We start from the raw sequence: 21,536 nt of genomic DNA on the forward strand, positions 1-21,536 counted from the left end.
TTTTTCAAAACTCAAGCTTATCAAAAATTACTTGCGAAGCTCCATGAGCTACAAACGTCTGCCATTGATTTCAATTGAACAAGAGATAGTCGAATCTCTTGATTATTCTGAACTTATTCATGAGCTTGCCAGTGCCAAGGTTCGAAAAAGTGTCTTTTGTGTGAAATAGATTTCGATATCTGCTGGTAAGTTATTTTTTATACGGAAATCTGAATATCTCGAAAGTATGAAAACAAGCTTTAAAACCAAATAAAAATGTAAAAACAAAATAATGTGGATCTCATCTTCATAAAATAAAAAATATACAAAAAATATAAAAAGCAAAAAAAAAAGTGCTTGGCCTAGCTATTTACCTCCACATGCTGCCTGGTGGAAACAGCAAAAGCTAGCTAAAATGTAGCTTTATCTGTAATGTATCATCACTAAAGACATTTATGCGGGCCCACTCCGACCTCCATCACTCATACCCTTCACTCAGGGCCTTGTATGACAGTCTGCGCTGACAGCCTGTGAATTTGGCTCCTGTCAGTGTGTTACGGTTACAGATGTCAGTGTCAAACGGAAATCGTCAAAAAGTGATGGTTGTAGATGCCGGGAAAACACATTTCTGCGTCTCGGACCTCCTTGCTGCAGGGGTCGAGCCCCGTATTTGCTTCGGGCCCGAAATTGTCTAGCGCCGGCCCCGTTTAAAGAAAGCATTCTAGCCCTGTGATTAACAATCTTTTGCTACTGTCTTTCTTTTTTCTCCTTTTCTTGACTGGTGATAGAATCTTGTTTTATTTTTCCTCCATTATATTTTTAATTTTAATTTATTTTCTTTGAATTGACTTTGAAGAAAGTGTGTTGTAACCATTATAATTTGTTTGAATGAGTCTCGACATTTACGTCGAGATTAAAGTCGACATGTTGACTTTATTCTCGACATTTCCACTTTATTCTCCTCATTTATGGCGAGATTAAAGTCGACATTTCCACTTTATTCTAGTAGTTTATTTTGTCAGTAGAATGTCGCAAACTAAACTTCATCTTAAAATGAATGTTTAATTTACTAGATTTTCTCAAACACCGTCATAAATTATGTAACGCATGAAATGCTTTGTGTTAAGTGTTCCCTGACCCTGTTGTTAATCTCTACGCGCTTCTTAAACAGACTTCTTGCACTGAGAGGCGCCGGCAGCGATCGCCTCACATTGACTTCATGATATTCCTGCTCTAAGAACATTCAGAATACTAAGATAAATACTTGATATCTTTTTCACGATGAAATGCATTAAAGCTTGTATTAAACATGGGCGGTAGGCGGCACGGTGGCGTGGCTGTAGTGCTGCACCCTTGCATTAAGGGGTCCTCAGGTTTACGTTCAGTGTAGAAAATATGGCAGGTGTGACGAGGCTCCAAAAAAACTGGACATTGGAATGGGTATTGCACAGGTTTAACTTGAATATTGTGTAAATGTTGGGTTCGTGATGTGGTGATCGGAGACACGAATCCAGAATTCAATGGATGTTTTTCTGAGCGGGCTTTCTTTATTGCATGCCTGCTGTCTCTATGTGACGTACTAAACCTCCAGTTCCTATCCTTACTTTTTCATTCTCCACATAACATCACCACACGATAAACGTCTTTGTGAGATTAAAACTAGTAATAAACTAAGACCTCAGAGTTTTCAGAACTTAAAAAAAATCTTCATTATACATGTTTAATTATGCCATCCATTCAGGGTTGCGCCCATCCCAGCAAGCATTGTGTGCGAGGCAGGAGTAAATCCTGAATGGGGCGCCAGTACATCGCTGGGTGAATACGAGCAACACATATAGTAGCAGGGTCAATAATACATAACAAACCCCACATCCTACATGACTTTGAAAGGAAACTGAAGCACGCCGAGTAGACCCACCAGAAAAACATGCAAATTCAAGGCAGAGAACACCTGGGACCCCATTGCTGCCAGGCAGCAGTGCAACCACCACGTCACCATGCCCCCACATGCTTAAGACATTTAAAGTTCTGAAAACTCTGAGGTCTAAGTTTCTAGCTAGTTTTAATATCACAAAGACGTTTATCGTGTGGTGATTGGTTATGTGGAGAAAGAAAAAGGAAGGATAGGAACTGGAGGTTTTAGTACGTCAGATAGAGACAGCACGCATGCAATAAAGAAAGCCCGCTCAGAAGAACATCCATTGAATTCTGTGTTCGTGTCTTCGACCACCACACCACGAACCCAACATTTACACAATATTCAAGTTAAACCTGTGCGATACCCATTCCTATATCCAGTTTTTTGGAGCCTCGTCACACCTGCCATAAAGTTCTCTACACTAAACATACACCTGGAGACCCCTTAATGCAAGGGAGCAGCACTACAGCCACGCCACCGTGCCCCCCGCCACCCATGTTTAATACATGCTTTGATGCATTTCATCGTGAAAAAGATATCAAGTATTTATCTTAGTATTCTGAATGTTCTTAGAGCAGGAATATCATAAAGTCAATGTGCGGCGATCGCTGCCGGCGCCTCTCAGTGCAAGAAGTCTGTTTAAGAAGCGCGTGGAGATTAACAACAGGGTCAGGGAACACTTAATATAAAACATTTAATGTGCTACATTAATTTATGACGGGGTTTGAGAAAATCTAGTAAATTAAACATTCATTTTAAGATGAAGTTTAGTTTGCGACATTCTACTGACAAAATAAACTACTAGAATAAAGTGAAAATGTCGACTTTAATCTCGACATAAATTGCGAGAATAAAGTGGAAAGGTCGAGAATAAAGTCAACATGTCGACTTTAATCTCGACATTTAGATTTTTTTTCCGTATTTTTTTCACCGTGGCACTAATACGCTTCCGTAGATAACAGTAATGCACAAAAAGGTTTAAAAAACCACCCAAACTGCGTGGGAAAACTGTTTCTTTTGCCGTCTCAACTAGCAACGACGTGTTGCTACAGAAAACTACAAAATCCATAAGCAACGGCTTTAGAACAACAAAATCGTCACCCAGAAGCCTTCGCGTTGGTCACGTGGTGTTGTTCCCGCCTCCCAACATGGCGGTTCAGTCACTGTAAGGCGCATTTTCTAAGATGAATTTGTGTCAATGAAGCAGCATTATCTGATACGTTTTTGTTATCATATACAGTTGGAAAGCGTTTGTGAGGTGAGAAGTTATCGATACCGGTAAATTGCCGTAGGTAATGCCGCCTATAACCTATAAGGGTCGTTAATTTGAGGACGTAACCGATTCCCTCAATGAAGGGTCTTAAACGACGGGAAACGGACGGGGGTAACTCTCTCCGGCCCGTCTTAGTAAATCGATTTTCGCAGTAAAGTTAAAACTCTTTTTGTGGTGGACCCGGAGTAGTTTTTCGTCTGACCGGACATGAACGACTAGAAATCTTGCTTTGTGTGGTATAGATTCAAGTGGCTCATCTGTTCTCTTGTCATTTACTAATGCTTGTATCCACGTATAAATGGATTTTTATGAAATTGATCTTAAACTACTCATTCGCTTTCGTATACAGCTATCGTTTCAAGTTTAAAGCTCCTGATAAGCCGTAGTAATCGTATACAATCAGTCACGTGGTGTATACGAAGACGCTGAACCGGTTAAAATATTTTTTTTAAAGGCACTTAAAATGAACCAAGCCAGAAAGATAGAAGACAAGTTTAATTTGTCACTGATCAAGCTGAAACTACAACTTAATAAACTGGCCAATAATAAGCACACAGGGTATAAATAGTGTGTCATTGACTACAGGCGATGCAGTTTACATTCCTGACAGCTTCACATCTCGGTCACAGACTGAACTTTAAGTTCAACAAATAAAACAGTTCAACAGCGTTTTGCATTTGGAGTAGGGTTTGCTATAATTTGAATTGTATAAGCCAGTAAATTGTAGTGGATCACTCCCAGTGCATTTTGTGTAATGTAGACATACAGTCACACATCTTTATGTTTTTTAATGGCTACGGAACTGTTTTAATTTTAATGCTCACAGTAAAAAAAAAACATCCCCATTGACATTTTTGATTAAGTGTGGTGTTTTAGTTAAGGCATTGGACTTCAAACCCCGAGGTTGTGGGTTCAGATCCCGCTACTGACACTGTGTGACCCTGAGCAAGTCACTTGACCCGCCTGTATTCCAACTGGGAAACCAAAAGAAATGAAACCAGTTGTATTGCAAATGTTGTAAGTCGCCTTGGATAAAGACGTCAGCCAAATAAGTAAATGTAAATTGCCCCAAGCCCTTAAAAATACCTTTTTAAGAAAGAAGCTGGGCTTTTGTTTCTGGATTTTTATTATATTTTTTGCCTTTGCAGTTTGAACTCCTTGCAGAATGCATCTGTTGTTTAAGTCATGCTCATTGTTTGGAAAGTGTACACATTTCACAAAGCGCTGTGATGATATAGGGAGAGTTCATACATCATGCCATTTTTACTTTATAATTAACCATGGTCCTCAATAAATGCACATCTTTACTGTCACCTCTGTTCTTCCTTTAAAAGTTTCTTTTTCAAAACACCCAGTTGTCTGCACTTTTATGCAAATTCAGGGCCGTGTTCTTGTCCTTTTGAAATTTTTAAGCCATGAATAGCATTAATGTCATACTTGTGTGAAAGAACTTCTTGGTTGATTTATAAAGACAAATTTGACACTCTTGTTGACAACTTTTTTTTTTGCTTACCATGTTTACATAGGTGCGTTTTTGATGAAACACATAGTATCCTGAATTTTAAATAAGAGATGTTAATTTTAATTGACAGGTCTAAATTTAAATAGTTGTGTTTTTGCTCTCCAGGTGTTGAGACTTACTTGAATTGAATTTCACCATGTCAGCTGTCAGTGGTGACCCAGGAGGGTCACGGACCAGTGTTGCCTCCCAGTTCTTCAGTGGAGTCGACGATGCAGCAATTGACATGACTACCAGTGAGAAGGTAAGGCAGGGTCTGCATATGTTCCTAAATTATTTTCAGCACGACTACTTTGCCCTTGTTGCTTATTTGAGAACTCGTGTAGTAAAATACATAATGGCAAGAACTCTCAAAACTTTTTTCTTTGTCCTAGAGTAATATTCCACCCAGAAATAGTTTTTTCCATTAAATGTTACTTAACCCCATGTAGTTTGTAGGGATCACTGAGGAAAAAAGTGAATCTTATATTTTCATGCACAACAGAGAAAAAGCTTTTGATATTATAGAACCTAATGGTGACCAATACTGTACAACGGCAAATGAATGATTGATAGATAGATAGATGGTACTTTATTTGGAAATTAAAATCTTACAAAAAATATATAAAAATACATATCAATATGAGGTGACACACTATAAGAACCTGACTGGGCTTGGGGCATTCCTGGAAAACTGTCAGGAAGTCGGCTGAATGTGCATCATAGAACTGTATCCCCTCCTACACGCCTTCTCAAACCACCTACCTGCTTGGTATATCCTCTGAATAGCCCAGTCAGTATTTGCACAGCAGTTGCTACACGAGTTGCCGCGATAATGTCGGGTGTAAAAATCGAATAGCAAATCAGCATAAAATTTCTCGTGAATTTTCTATTTTTCCGTAAAGCAGTTTTTGACTGACAAAAACATTCCTGTCCTCGATCATCCTCCCTATTCGCCTGATTTAGCTCCCTGTGATTTTTTACTTGTTCCCCGAAAATCAAAAGTGACCTGAAGGGAACACATTTTTCTTCAGTAGATTGAAGTGAAGACAGAAACAGCCAGCCTGTTGAAGAGCCTCAAGCAAAAAGACTTCCAGCACTGTTTCAATCAATGGAAGATACGTATGGAGTGTATTAGAGATTGGGAGGGGGAGTATAGAGAAGGTGATAATGTTTAGAATGCTATAATTCATCAGTAAATATATATATATATATATATATATATATATATATATATATATATATATATATATTTTTTTTTTTTACAGATCCGGTTATTTTTGTTTCACCTCGTGTATATATAAATATTATAGTAAAAACAGTCAACATCTCCCCCCCAAACAAGCATAAGAACTTCCTGCTTGAATAACTGAGAGTTGCAAAAGTATGTGCATCAATTTATTGACTACAGGGAATTTATTGTTTTTAATTTATTTAAGATATATTTGTCTTGATAATTAAGCAAATCCTATCATAGAACATTTGTATGACCTTCCACTCATGTACACGTCTCACTGAGTCTTAGTTTTTGTCAGTATTTGGTGTCATTTATTAAATATAACTTTTTTATGTTTTATTACATAATTCTTTACATATGCATCACAGGGCAATACAGAGATTAGTGCTTCTGCATCTTAGTTGCAATCTGGCCACCCAATCAATGACTGTGTGTTTTCTCCCTATGTGTGTATGGATTTTCTTTTTTCTCTGGGTGCTCTGGTTTTTCCATCACAATCTAACCGCTTGTGTTTGGTTGATTGTCAGCTCTAAATAGTTCACTAAAAAATGTGGATGTGTGCATGAGTGAGCACAGTGATGGATGCCCATCCCTTTAAGGCTACTTTCTGCTTTACACACAGTGCAGCCAGGATAACATATAAATGAAAATTGAGAATGTTGTTTGTTTTGCAAAACATGTAAATATATATATATATGTAAAATCTTTCTTTTTAATTTTTCTCACATGTAAACATTGGTGTGCCATTGGAGTTGATTCTGATCATTTTGAAAAAAATATTAATTTTGCCGTTTTTTTAACATTGGCAGAGAAATGTGATATGTACATATATTTATCTATATCTATATATATATATCTGTATATCTATATATATATATATATATATATATATATATATATATATATATATATATATATATATATATATATATATATAAAACTTACTTAGAAGGTGTCATAGTGCAGCTGTGGTTAGGGCCAGTCTTTTCCAGACCCAGTACATTTTGCTTGAATCCCGCAATTAGTCACAGATTTGGTACAGCTTCCATCTTCATCCTTTGTGTATTTGGGTTTTTCTTCAAGCACTTCAGTTTTCAATCCATATCCCAAAGATCTGAGCATGGATGTGTTTCCAACTTATAAGTGGTGCTAGAGAGTTGGTGAGCCCTAAATTGCTGTATACAGGGTGGTCCAGATCTAATTATGCAGATCCAGATCATCTGGATGACTTTGATTTATGCGGGGACGATTCCAGTTCGGTGCAAAGATGATTCTTCATGTCGTCAGTTCGCACACTTCTCGATGGTCCGGGATTTTTCGGGTGATTTTCTATGTAATAAACTTAATAAGTTATAGCGTAATGAAAATTGCTCAATTAGATCTGGACCACCCTATACTATAGAGCTGACCTAAAATGTGAGATCGTCATCTAAATCATAAAAAGTAATAAAGCAAGAAAGTAAACCAAATACTACCCATACTATTACATTTTTTTCATTCATTTATTGATCAAAGTGATTCAAAATTAAAAGATTTTTTCTTAGACTTGCCTAGAGTGAAGATGAGTGGGTTCTTAAACGTGTCCTGTGAAGGACTGATGCTCCATGTAGCGTTGGTCCCTACCTTATGTCTGTTGCTACTGGAACAGGCTGTCTCTCCACATTCAGAAGGGATACATAGGGTTAGAAAATGAATACTTACAGTAAATAATGACATAAGTGATTATGTATGTTATTGCATTAGTTTAGTAACCTTTTTTTTGCATTAGCAAGCACCTTTTAAAGCTCAGATGCACAAATGAGGGTAGTGCCAGCTACAGACAACAGCTTATGTGTTTTTCTCTTAACATTTTGCCCATCACTTGTTGAAAATGTTATTTTTTTAGGTTTATGCAATGCTTAATCAGTACTGCCTGTTCTTAATTGTAATTCAGTGTGTCTTTGGACTGAACATTGATATACCTTTTAGTGTGTTAATTTTTTTTATTATTATTATTTGCAGGTTGTGGATTTACTAAACCAGGCAGCTTTGACTAGTGGAGAAAGTAAACTCACTATGCTAAAACAGGTAAGGTGAACAGCTTTTTTTTTTTTTTTTTAGCTCACACTTCTATTCATAGAGATATAATTCACATGTTCAGTATGTATGTTTATAATTGGAACATTTAAAAGTAAAGCCAGTCACCGTGGGTGACACAGTAAGTAGATGTGTGTCGGTCTTTTTGTGTCAGTTTGTTGCTAATACTCATAATATTTGATTTGATTTACTTTGTTAATCCCCAAGGGGTAAATACACAAGTGTCTCTCTGTTGCTAATACTCATAATAACAACATTTTAAAGTTTGATGCAATGCTAAGAAAAGTATTGAAATTTGATACTCAATACAGTATATAATGTAACTCAATAGAAATTAATTTAAATAAATTTACGTTCTGTATGGATTCAAATCTTAACATTGATGAACACAAATAATAGAAATTTTAATCTTTTAGGCTTGGTGTTAACCTTAATGCACATTACAGCCAGTCCCAAAAACTATGGTTCCCATCAACCTGCAGTCATTATCTTATATAGACAGATTTTAATTTTGAGCAGTTTTCTCCAACTGTATGAGGAAACTGTAACAAAATAGGGCTGTCATCAAACCACAATCATTGCTCTGCTTAGCAGCGATATTCAGATACAGTGCAAAGGAAAATGCACCACACTGCTGCATTCATGCAGTCTTCAGTTGTGAAGGAGCCTCCACAGCCTGCCAAGTCCAAGCAACTCTTACTTTAGTTACTGTCCCACAGTTTTATTTCTGCTGTAATAAACCCAGTATATGAGCACAAGCAGGTAAAAATAATTGCAGACCCCTGCCTTAATGTGTTAAATGTTTAAATGACTATAAAAATGTCTGCCTAAATCAGTTGTGTTAACCCCTTTACTTTGTAATATGTGGTAGCAAATCTTGCATAAAGGCTTGCATGTACCCTGTGGTTTTCTATGCCCATTTGGCAGAAAGCTGAAGAATTTCCAGGCACCACTCTGGCTGCCCTCTTTGACAGCTGCTGAGGTTGCCACCTTATTAACTCCTGTGAGTAGGTGGAAACGGGATGCAAACTTTGCCATGCCCATTGGGAGACTATTAGGCTGTTTTGTCAAAAGCCAAAGCAAACAGACTTGTATTTGTAATGTAGAGTGTAGAATCAATACCATGATAAATGAGTACTGAACAATTTTAAATATATTAAAATCAATGTTTATTAATATTTTGATACTCTAGTTGTGGTAAGAAAAACTCGACTCAATTCATCCCACTTAAATCTTTTTTTTTTTATGCATTTCATATAACTCCCTAGTGAGACTGGAAATGCCCAGTTGTAGTACATAACATACACACCAGTACATCCTCTAAATGTATCTCTCTTTGAACCCTTGTCTGGTTAGCTCATACATTTGCAGTAGGGCATTTAACCAATAACTGAAACTAATCGGTTTTATATTTTTAACATTGTTTGGACATATAATTTATAAACAATGCATTAGTGATGGCATGATACCAGAATGTGTGCATTCGATACCAATACCAGTGAAATTTTTTAAAAACAGAAATCTCATTTGATTGCTTATTATTCAAGTACCTACATTACTGATGTGAACAGTATTGTGCCTTTTTCTGTAATACAGTATAAAATTTATAAATACTAACAGTAAGAACAGCTTTAAAATACTGGCTTATCTATTAAGTATTTATCCAACAATTATTTAAGTAAACTAGTATTAGCATTTATAAATATCAAAATAAAATGTGTGGTTTGAACTTTGTGTGGCAGTGGTGGGCATCTCAACTGTGTAACAACAAATGGCGTGTTTATAATCTTGGGGGGATTTTAGCGTAGGGTTTATAATGAAGAATATATCAAGAACTTCTTGATTTATCTTAGCATGTTCACATTCTAAATTTATTCTAACATTTTCTGTTCAGTAACTGGGAACCTTTTACTTAAAATCCATATTTAATATTAAAATTCAAACATTAAATTACTGAATTCCATAATAATTCAGGATATTTCCATCGAAAAAACTCTTTACATTTTTTTTTTTGTAACGGCATGATTTTAAACTCTGGTTTGTCACTATTTCTATTGTAAGGTTTTATTTTTGCATCATTAGCTGGTTCAGATATACTACGGAAGAGTAATATTTCACGGATAAGTCAAATTAATTTGAATTTCAAATGACAGAAACTCATGCTGCTTTAATTTTCCAAATCTGTCCCCCTTTTTTTCTACATTTGTCCCAACTGTAAAGCTTCTTTTGTGAAATCAAGCTCGTCAGTTTTACTTGAATTCTTTATTTCAAATCATCTGTTAAATGACCTTAGTTTTGGTGTTTTGAAGGTTTCTTATGTTTGTGATCACATTCTGCTCTTTCATGTGTCCATGTACAAATCCGGAATTAGAAAATTATTTGGGTGGTTGTTACCTGTACTCAAACATTTTATAACTGTGATAAAGCATTATATTCTTCATCATACCATTCAAATATATGATGATGTGCTTTCACTTATCAATTATAGTAATGAATGGTAGTTTGCCTTCAAGAGTCAAATGACACAAATTCAGTGTATGCATATTCATATTTAACAATGAAGTATGCTGTTTTATTTATTGTACTGTGTTTCAACGATTAAACGTCTCTGTTACACAGTACATGTCATATTAATATGAAGATGTCCTTTGAAGCATTAAAACGCTAAAGTAAACTTTATTTTGGTATTAACAAATGGAGCAGCATGTGCCATCGCCTGTGTAGACAGTCCAAATGGGCACTGTGTCTGAGTCTTGCCTTGATGTTTACCTGCTGCATATATTGTTAGTGCTGCCAGTCCTCCATGTGTAACTGTGGATCCGTGTGCGGTCCTCCTCCTCCTCAATTTGAGACATTGAACTGCATGTGAACTGGACAGATGCTTGGACTGAATGACATCTGCAGAAGTACTCATGACAATCAAGGAATGAGTGTAAAGCCTATATTTATTTTTTGAGACTAGATAGATAGATAGATAGATAGATACTAAATTAATCCCAAGGGGAAATTCACATACTCCAGCAGCAGCATACTGATAAAAATTGTTTAGAACACCATTAAAAGTAATTAGTCTTGTTATCTTTAAATTTCCTTACAAATGTGTAACAGTACGAGTTAAACAAGTATACCTCAATTGATCTGTAAAGTTATATTGCTTTAAAAGCACGCACAAAGTTTACTGAACTAATTCCTTAATGAGTTAAAAGTGGCAAGAACCCCAAGCCTGTGTGAGTGTGTTTTGCTGCACATGTGTGCAGAAATTCTCCTGCATGAACACAAAATCATTTCCAGTCTGCTGCTGTTCTTTTTGACATTTGTTAATGTGACATGTGTTAATGAGACATTTCCTGTGTAGTTTTTCCTCATTTATTATTGTGCCTTGGAAAGTGATTTGTCTACGTCCAGTCAGGCATTAGTATAGTACTGATTTTCTCAGTTCTATCAATATTGTAAAATCTGTATTACCGTTAGTTTTCAGAACTTTGGTACTGAATTAGTACTGAAGTATCATTTTGTGTGACATATCCACAATACATTATTAAACTTTTAATACACAAGTGTAAAACATGTTGAACATTATTCAGTTTTCTAATACGGATAAAACTTCCATATTTATTAAGTATGGGGAGAGAAAATTCTGTAATAATATGCATCCTCTTTTTTAATTGTCTGGACATTAGCCTTCTCATGTGATTGTGGAACCTCATTTCAGCTTATATGGAGGTGAACTTTGGACCAGTAAACAAAGCATCCATAGTTGCTTACTAACACTACACTACAACTGATTATGACAAATGAAATTCAGCTAAAGTTACTCTATTATCAGCGTTCTCTTTGTGAATAATTGGAAGTTCCATATAAATTAGTATTGAAGTGTACCAATCAACTAGAAATGGAGTTTGAACACACTTATGTAGAGTGTACTTAATTTTAACATGCTGCTGAAAACTGCATGTTTTATATTAAGCTCTCTCTTCCCTGTGAAAACCAAAGTGAACCAAAACACTTTACTCAATCATGGAAATAGCACTGGTACAAGTCTGCTGTGCTTTTATGTTTAGTGTTTTTGACATGCCATCTGCTAAAATGTAAAAAAGAATACTTTTTTATGCAAGTACCAATAAAGTGTATCACTTTACATTCCTACAGACTTCCAAACCCGTACTTGTGCAAAAATAATTAGGAAAAAAAAACAAAGCTTGACCTCATTGTGTATTCCATCATCAGATGGCAAATACTATAGAAGAACCATCAGGAGAGGTTTTTTTTTTCTTTCTTATACAGTGGAACCTCGGTTCACAAACGTCTCGGAACACGTACAAATCGGTTTACGACCAAAAAGTTTGCCAAACTTTTGCATCTGTTCACGTCCACAGACTAGGTATACGAACAAGCCAGTTTCCCTTTTGGTTTGTGCGTGCCGATGATTTCCGTACCTGTTCAGTCTCTCCCTGTGCAGCGAGAGAGAGACACACACACACACACACGCGCGCGCGAGAGACACACACAGACACACGGCGAGAGAGACACACACACACACACAGACACACGCGCGAGAGACACACACACACACAGACGCACGTGCGAGAGAGACACACACAGACGCACGTGCGTGAGAGAGACACACGCACAGACACGCGTGCGTTAGAGAGACACAGACTCACACACACACAGACAGAGACAGACAGACAGACACACACACACACACACACACATGAGAGAGAGACAGCTGGATGCATAAGGCTTGTTTCTTAAAGAGACAGATCTGAGCATTGTTTTAACCTTGTTTTTAATGAAGACCTTTTTTCTATTGGATTTTAACCTCCACTTCACTTCTGTTTACAGCGATCGGTTCATAGCGTGCATTGTTGCAATGTTACTTTTCTTGGTGGTTTATTAAATTACGGATTTTTCAAATGTTCATTTTTTCCCTGTGCTTAAAACTCATTAAAAAAAGGTGTTTTTAGCGAGCGGGTCATAAGGCTATAGCGCAAACTCTTGCAGTGTTAGTTTTCTCTGTTGTTCAAGGTTTTCTCAGTGTTGTTCAATGTTTTTGCATTTATTTTACTATTACGTTGTGCATTCTATGGTATAATTAACTATATTTGTGCTTAAAAATCTTTAAAAAAAATATATTTACATACAGTTTGTACAGTCTGGAATGGATTAATTGTATTTACATACAATCCTATGGGGTAAATTACTTCGGTTCACGACCAAATCGGTTTACGACCAGAGTTTTGGAATGACTTATGGTTCCACTGTACCCTCCTTCTTGTTAAAGACAAGACTTAAGGAAATGTAAAATGTGGTAATGGTCTAGGTGATTTTAAACTCTGAGACAAATCTCCTTGCAACTTTTTACTCTCACTTTTTAAATGCATTTTTATTTTAATGTTTAAAATTTTAATGAGTAAAATATTGAACTTAAGAAAGTCTGCTATCATTAACATAAGGATGCAGAGTAAAGTATGTTTAGAGCGCAATTTTCTTATTGCTAAGATTAATATTTTATGTGAACATAAAACAGTGTTAATAAAATACTTTTTTATATATTTAGTTATATATTGCTGTGTGCATCAAGAGTTTAAAGAATCAATTCTAAAAGTGAATAATTAAATGTTACTTCTATTGCAACAGGTACAAGAGCTGATTATTAACAAGGATCCATCTCTTCTTGATAATTTCTTAGATGTAAGTATTCCACAAAATGTAGGGTGCGGATTTTAATTATTTACAGCAGTATTTAAAAGTTTTTAAATGTTCCATCATCTAACCATGGGCCACATTAAGTTAGCCTTGAGATGTTCAGCCACACTCTTTAAATATTCTTGTGACTACTAATAATAGATACATAACAAGTGCAGTTAATCAGCATCCTTGATTCAATGGCTTCCACTTGGTTACAGTCAGAAAATGGTGTGCATCACAATTGTTTGTGCTATATTATTTTAATATTATACTAATTATTTTACACCTCACCTTCATTTTATATTCATAATTTTGACATTCTCAGACTGTGTGGACTCAGTGTAGACTCTGCACATGTCTATATTTTTCTTTGCATTATTTTGTAGGCATCTATATAGCATTCTAATTTATTTTGTCTATATTTCTTATTAGGAAATCATTGCATTCCAAACAGATAAATCTATGGAAGTTCGAAAACTTGTTATTGGTTTCATTGAGGAAGCTTGGTAAGTGTATATAAGAACCACATTTTGACAGCTGGTAGAATGTATTGTATTTTATTGCAGTAAGACTAGTTTGAAAGTTTTTGCACTGTGAATTATTCTTCTGTTATTTGGGAGGAATATCATGGTAGTGCAATGTGCCGCTGTCTTTGTGGAGTGTGTGCATTCTCTTTGTGTCGTTGTGAGTCTTAAAAAGAGTCCTCCAGTTTACGACCCAACATCCCAAAGGTGCCAGTTAGGTTAATTGGCAATTTTAAATTGGCCCTGTAAGCATGTGCATTATTAGGACTTGCAGTGGTGTTGGCGTGTACTTGATGTTGTCAGAATATGTTTTAATTTCCCCTGCAACCCAGAAAATGTATGGGTGAACAACAGAACTAGTCTGTCACTAGAATGCAGTGATTTTTTTTTTTTTTTGCGCAAGGCATCTTTCCTTTCCTTTTTCTATAGCCTAAAGACTTTTTACAGTGTTTTGATTAGCATCTTTGACAAGCTGTATTTTTGTTTTACAGTAAAAGAGACAATGAGCTGCTGTTGAAACTTATTGCTAACCTGAACATGCTTCTTAAGGATGAGAGTGTCAATGTAGTGAAAAAAGTAATCCTGACGATGACTCAGCTATACAAAGTTGCATTGCAGGTGAGAAAAATAATGAAGAAATCGACATATCGTTATACATAAAAGCTTCAGCTCCGTATATAGAACTCTTGTGTATTTCAGTTCAATCAGCATACTTTTGTCTTTCTATGATAAAGTTTGCTTAATTTTGCAATATAAGGTGTAATAATTTGCATTTGTTGAATGGCTGCTTTTTATACCATGTTTGGAGCGTTCATGGCTTCACATACCCACTTATGGTAGCTTTATCCTGCCCCTTTCTTTTGTGAGACATTGGCACAAGAGAGCAAGTATATTGCATATATTCAACTAATGTTACACGCTAAGATGGTCAATAATTTAAAGTATATAAAAATATATTTGAATGCATAAATTAAACTAAAGTAAAGCCCAACCAATTAATTTTATGGCAGATCTGATTGGCCAGTAATGGGGCTGGTTAACCTAGTCAGCATCAGCAGAAGTGATGCCAATTAGGGGCTGATCACGTGTTGGCATTTTGAGTGATGCAATTCTCAAAATTAGCAGAATTTGGTGTATGCACAAATAATGTGATGCCAATGTGGATGTAAGTGCATTTAAAAAAATTCATACAGTAGGCAAGGCTTATTTGCTCTTTGGATATGTCATAAGATTGCTTTCTAAAGTTAGCTAGAATCAGTTTTATTGTAGCCAGCTTAGTGTCTTTTCTTTATGCCATAGTAAATCTTGTCTTTCATTTCGAAAACAGTTTCACCACTGGTAATGCACATAAATTCTTGTAGTAATTAACCAAAAAAAGCAGAGCAAGGCAGTAGAAAAAGGTTATTTTTATAAATGATACAGACTAACAATTAAAAATTATAAACATGCTGATCGTGGTGTGCTAAGCAAATGAAAAATACAAAAGTATTGCAGTATAGTGCCTGAAGTAACTAGCACGTGTGGAGCAACTTGAAACTGAAATTAACCAGAAGGCATTATGGAAGAACTACAGCACTATCTACAAGATCCTGTAATAGACAGGAAGTCGGACACCCCTTTGAATGGTAGAGCCTCAACTTAAACTGCTTTAAATATCACTCTGTTCAGGCAAAACATTATTTGACATGTCCACCATATTTTTATTGCCCTGTGAGCAGGGGTACAGTGTTGTGGGCAACATTTATGAGGACAAGAGGTGGTTTCTCTCTGGTGTAAATGCAGAGAAGCTATGCTTCCTGTATTATAACCTCCCTTTAGTTGAATGGGAGTATTAGTTTGACCACGTTACTTATATTAGCTTCTGTTTACAGTAAATTAGTTTTAATGTTTCATTTATTGTATTGTACATTGCAAAGAATTTAAGAATCTTAAAGGCTAGTTTCACAATTTTGAGTATTGTCTTATTTAATTATTATAATACCAGTAACGGCGTACTGCACGATAACGTGCAGTGAATACACTTGACTTGAGCATTCATACTCTTTCTCTGTATACAATTAGCATTTGTTGGCTCAGATGTTGATGCGCTTGCTGCTTCCTGAGTAGCTCTTCTTTTCTCCACCCTAGCGGCCCGCTGCTTCTCTTCCTGCATTTGCATCTTTTCAAGTTAAAACTGATTAAGTTAGTTTTTGTGTTGCAATTACTTAGTACATTTTCTTTTATTTTTCACTTAAGCTGGCACTTAAGTCTTCAATCTGCCTCAAGAATGATTAAAGATATGAAGAGGTAGGGGAAGTGACCGCGAAAGTGGTAGGGAATGAGAACGGTGCTTATACGCATGCGCCGCGCGGCAGCCGTCCTGCACGCTGCCGAGAGTTGATTCTACAATAAAATAAAAATAAAAAGAGTAATAAAAATAATCAGCTGAAAGTGGATAGTAGACATCACATAGTATATGTGTACTAAATTTCAAGTCAATAGGTGAAAGGGTTTGCGAACTACAAGTGATTTAAAATCCTGGACAGACAAACGAACAGCCACGGTAGGGTGTTTTATAAGAAGATGGTTTCATTCAGTTATATTGTTATATATACTGTTGTTGTTTATTTTTATGATTATTTTTCTTAAATTGCTAATTGAAAATCTTTTTATTTTTTCAAATAATCTTATTTATACAGTAATCCCTTGCTATATCGCGCTTCGACTTTCGCGGCTTCACTCTATCGCGGATTTTAAATGTAAGCACATCTAAATATATATCACGGATTTTTCGCTGGTTCGCCGCTTTCTGCGGACAATGGGTCTTTTAATTTAGGTTACATACTTCCTCAGTTTGATTGCCCAGTTGATTTCATACATGGCTTAGAAGCTACCCAATCAGAGCATGTATTACATATTAACTAAAACTCCTCAATGCTATAAGATATGCTTCCCGCGTGGCGCTTGTTTTGTTTGCTTCTCTGTCTCTCTCACTCTCTCTGCCTGATGGAGGGGGTGTGAGCAGAGGGGACTGTTTACACAGTGGCTGTTTGCCTAGAAGATAGGACGCTCCTCTACAAAATGCCGCTTTATCACGGTGCTTCTGTATACTTAAAAGCACGTATTGATTTTTTGATTGTTTGCTTTTCTTAGCGAGCGCTCTCTCTGACATTCTCTGCTCTTCACGGTGCTCCTTTGAGGATAAGATATGTTTGCATTCTTTTAATTGTGAGAAAGAACTTTCATCTCTGTCTTGTCATGGAGCACAGTTTAAACGTTTGACTAAAGGGTGCTATTTCATGTGTAGAGGGCTATAATAATGTTAACAGTGTGGGAGAGTTTATAAGGGCTTAAAATATATAAAAATAACCATACAAACAAATGGTTTCTACTTTGCGGATTTTCACCTATCGCGGGGGGTCTGGAACGCAACCCCCGCAATCGAGGAGGGATTACTGTATTTAGAAGATCGTAAACAGGTTTTCTATGCTCTAACTGCGAAAATATTCGATTTATAAATAATGAATCCTACTTCGCGGAAATTCATTTATCGCGGCAGAGTCTGGAACGGATTAACCGTGATAAACGAGGGTTGACTGTATTTGTGTTTTGTTATACGATTTTTTTTTTGAGCCCTGGGGAGAGGCTATTTATCAGCCACTAATATTTGTGTTTGGAAATCGGAGGTTCTTTTTATCAGAATCTGTATTATTGGCAGAAATCTCTGATTGGTCGTGCTCTATCGTAAAGTGAAATATAATTGAACTGACTTGGATTGGTACTAAAATTTTGACTTTGGTATCAGTACCAGCTTTCACCCCACAATACCTGTACCAAAACGGTTCCAAAGCAAATGACATATAACTGCACTCCATTATTACTCCCCACCCAGGGTCTCCCATGATGTGGGGAGTACCAAGAGGTCTAGATTACGTCAAAGCAATGGAGGGGTTTGGGATTTAATCACACAGTCTGGACAAAGTATGTGATTTCTTAAAGTCTACAGCACCTTATTGCCTGGCTATTCCACAGAGTGTCAGAGGAAGGGGTTCAAGTGGAATGTTAATGTTTATTTCGAATACCGAAAATCCAGAAATGCTGGATTTCTTTTAAATTTTGTTTTTTCAGTTATTTTCTCATATTGGTGTACTGCGCCAGCCTAGTACTTACACCAGCTCTCACACCCAAGTACCAGTACCAAAACAATGCCAAATCAAATAAAGGATAACTCCCAAACCCCTGGCCCGTTTCCCAGCTGGCATACATGCCCCACCTCACTGCTCTGCCATATCCTGCGTATCATAATGGAGACTGTATTGGCTTGGTAGTTCCGGAATGTCATGGATCTCTTTTCCTGTTTCCAGAGCATTGAAAAAATATTGCTTAGAAAAGTGCCATGAACCCTTCTAAACTACTTGGTGTTTCCCGTGGGATGACATAATGTCATATTGAGGAATGGTGGAGTACTCCTTGGAGTTCCGATTGCATTGATTTGTGAAAAACTGTGAGATGCCTGTATGCAACTATTTATTTCCAGAATAAAATTAGCATAATGATGGAACAGTACCATTTTGAAAATTGTGGTTTTTGGTACTTTTTCATTACCAGTACAATATGCATCACTAATTTGAACACAAAACAGAGATAAAGTATATGATCCAGATGTACTTTATTTACAAAAAAAAAAACACAATTGTACGAGAAGTGGGCTTGAATGCACTTCACTCACTGCTGCATGACCTAAACCTCAGTAGTGAATGTCTTGAGTTTTTGTTTCTAATAATAATTTAAGCAAACCAGTTAAGTGTAGTCCCACAATATCTCACAATAATAATTCTATACCTTTAACTCACTTTTGATTATAATTGTATACTTTTAGGAAACAGTATGTTGTGTTCCATTTAAGCAATTTGGTGGAAGTAAGCACAAAAAGTATGTTGCCAAACTGACATTTTTTATATCCTGCAAAGTAATGCTGGCCTTTTGTAAGCAGATCATCCCTAGTCATATTTTATGCTCTGAATATGCTCAGTAAGCTTTATCACATTTACTTATATGTAGAGGATATTAACTTTTGAACTTTTCAGTGATTCTTCAGTATTTTTGAGCTTTATAATGTGGGTGGCCTGGGTTCTGCAGTAGTTGAGTATGTTGTGTTATAAGCTGCAGATGAATGCCATACAAGAGTGGCCGGGATTGCTTTCAACATTCTACCGATATTTTTGACAGTTTAGTTTATCAGACAGGCACCAGTCAAGCAAATATGTAGCAATTAGCAGAAAGTAAGCTTGGTGTGCAATATTTAAAAGTGTTTTAACACAAGGCAAATAAAAGCTATGCTGGGCAGAATGGTTATTTCTTGTTCGTTTTTTTAATACTGTATATTTCGTTTAAGTAATGCATTTATCCAAAGAAAAATACTGTACATATATAGTTGTTTTAAAAATCCCTGATATTTCAGGTGAATATAAAAACCATGTCTTTAAACATCAGGATTATGTTTTCTTCTTTCTTTTTTCCTTAATATAGTGGGTGGTTAGATTGAAAGTGATCAATGAGCTTCAGGAGGCATGTTGGGAAATGGTGACCAGTATGAAAGATGAGATCATTATGATGCTGGACTCTGACAATGATGGAATCAGAACCCATGCCATCAAATTTGTGGAAAGTCTCATCATCACACTCTCACCTAGAACACCCGACTCTGAAGTTCCAAAGAGGCAAGAGAATGACATCAGCTTGGAGAGAATCCCCAAAGACCATCCTAATGTCCACTATAGTGAGTTGCCTTATTTAAAGATGTGTTTTGTGTTTAGAAATACCACAATAGTACAATTAGTTCCAACACCCCACCCCTATGTCTTTGTCTTTATTGATCTGAATGTATTTTGTTGTCAAATTATAAGAAAGCAATTATTTTTCTTTTTTAGTTATTACTGAATCAATTTTACCGCTTATCGGATAAGCGGTGGACAATCGATGGATGGATGGATGAATCAGTTTTAGATATTGCCCCCTTTTTAGGGTACAGCAGAAGTCACTTTAAAATGCAAAACAGAATGTTTCAAAGTGACAAGATAAAATATCATTTACTACATGATAAGCATTTATGAAAGTAAACATGAACATATACTGATTTAGTGAAATGAAACTGTGCAACTTGATAGAATTTTGTATATGAACTGTTTGCTGTGTAATTAAATATGCACATATTGGAATATGTGTAAATCGGAATAAACCTTCAAATTTTTTTTCACGCTTTGCTGTTACTAAATTATCTTTTAGATGCATTAGCAGTGATGCTTCAGTGGAAAGGGTATTGACCGAAATCTGACAATTGTGATCCTTTATGCAAAACTGATTTGTGACGGACTAATTTTATGTTACATTTTGAGTCCATTGTGTGAGAGAAATACTTTACTTTAAGTTTTTAAATGTGCTAGCAAAATTAAACAGAGGAAAAGTTGCTATCTGTATGAATAAAAATAAGTCATTTTATTACAATAAAAATAAAATGGTGTTAGGTTGTTATAGTAAAGTATTGAATATTAATAATTAAACGCATCTCAAACCACTACATCTTTGAACAGTGTAGAAGACTTTTCTTTCCTATCACGTGACATGTTAAAAGGCAGTGTGATTCTTAAGTGCTTGTCACCCTATAAATCAACCTTAAATCTCGTAAATAATTATAAATAAATAATATAAATATAAATTTCTTAAATGTTTAAAACATTACAGAGCATTTGATAATCCGAAAAATGTAACTGAGCAGCTTTGTAATATTTATAAATGTCAGTTATTAATTCTTGCAATCTCTTCAACAAGATTGTTTTGTAAAAGGAGTAAAAGATAATGTTTCAGTTGACTCGTCTGTACTTTTAGGTACCAAAAACATTGCTAATTTCTCAGTCATCATTGGTGTTGATCTGCGAAATTCGCCTCAAACATGCTGAATTTTCCAGTGACCTAGTTTGCCAAATATCTCCCTGGAAATTCACAGTGTGACCAGATTAGATGAACATTTTTTTTTCCCCTGCGATTCTTGGTGCTTTGTGAGTCCAGCATGACATCATAAAGCTGCAACAGCCAGACTCAGAACTTTCAGTATGTGTACTTCAACTCGCATTTCACAGATTGTTGCTGGTCTGCTTTGTGTATGTGTGATGTCTCTACTCTGGCCAGATTTGCATCCCACGTGCATTTAAAATAAAACATTGTAATCCACTCAAAACTAGTTCAGTTCCTCCTTTCCCTCGTTGACTTAAATGTGTTTTGCTGAGTTTGGCAAAGTTCACCAAACTCATGGTGAAATGAACTCCTTGAGGTTTGCTCATCATTAGTCATCAGTCTACACAATG

At 36.0% G+C, this 21,536-nt stretch overlaps 1 protein-coding gene across 2 annotated transcripts in view; it reads left to right on the forward strand.

Moving 5' to 3' along the window:
- Positions 1-3,035: 3,035 nt before the first annotated feature.
- The window catches only part of sympk (symplekin), a 57,389-nt gene continuing 38,888 nt past the window's right edge, over positions 3,036-21,536 (forward strand). The window contains exons 1-7 of one of the 2 annotated variants that reach the window (XM_039768076.1): positions 3,036-3,155; positions 4,779-4,933; positions 7,907-7,972; positions 13,622-13,675; positions 14,105-14,178; positions 14,688-14,814; positions 19,705-19,954. In XM_039768076.1, the coding sequence (XP_039624010.1) occupies positions 4,829-4,933; positions 7,907-7,972; positions 13,622-13,675; positions 14,105-14,178; positions 14,688-14,814; positions 19,705-19,954 (676 nt within the window). In that variant the 5' untranslated portion in view covers positions 3,036-3,155; positions 4,779-4,828. The remainder of the gene's footprint in view (positions 3,156-4,778; positions 4,934-7,906; positions 7,973-13,621; positions 13,676-14,104; positions 14,179-14,687; positions 14,815-19,704; positions 19,955-21,536) is intronic. The other variant, XM_039768075.1, reaches the window with a different exon arrangement.

This window comes from Polypterus senegalus, chromosome 11, assembly GCF_016835505.1.
Source record: "Polypterus senegalus isolate Bchr_013 chromosome 11, ASM1683550v1, whole genome shotgun sequence".
Taxonomy (NCBI): domain Eukaryota; kingdom Metazoa; phylum Chordata; class Cladistia; order Polypteriformes; family Polypteridae; genus Polypterus; species Polypterus senegalus.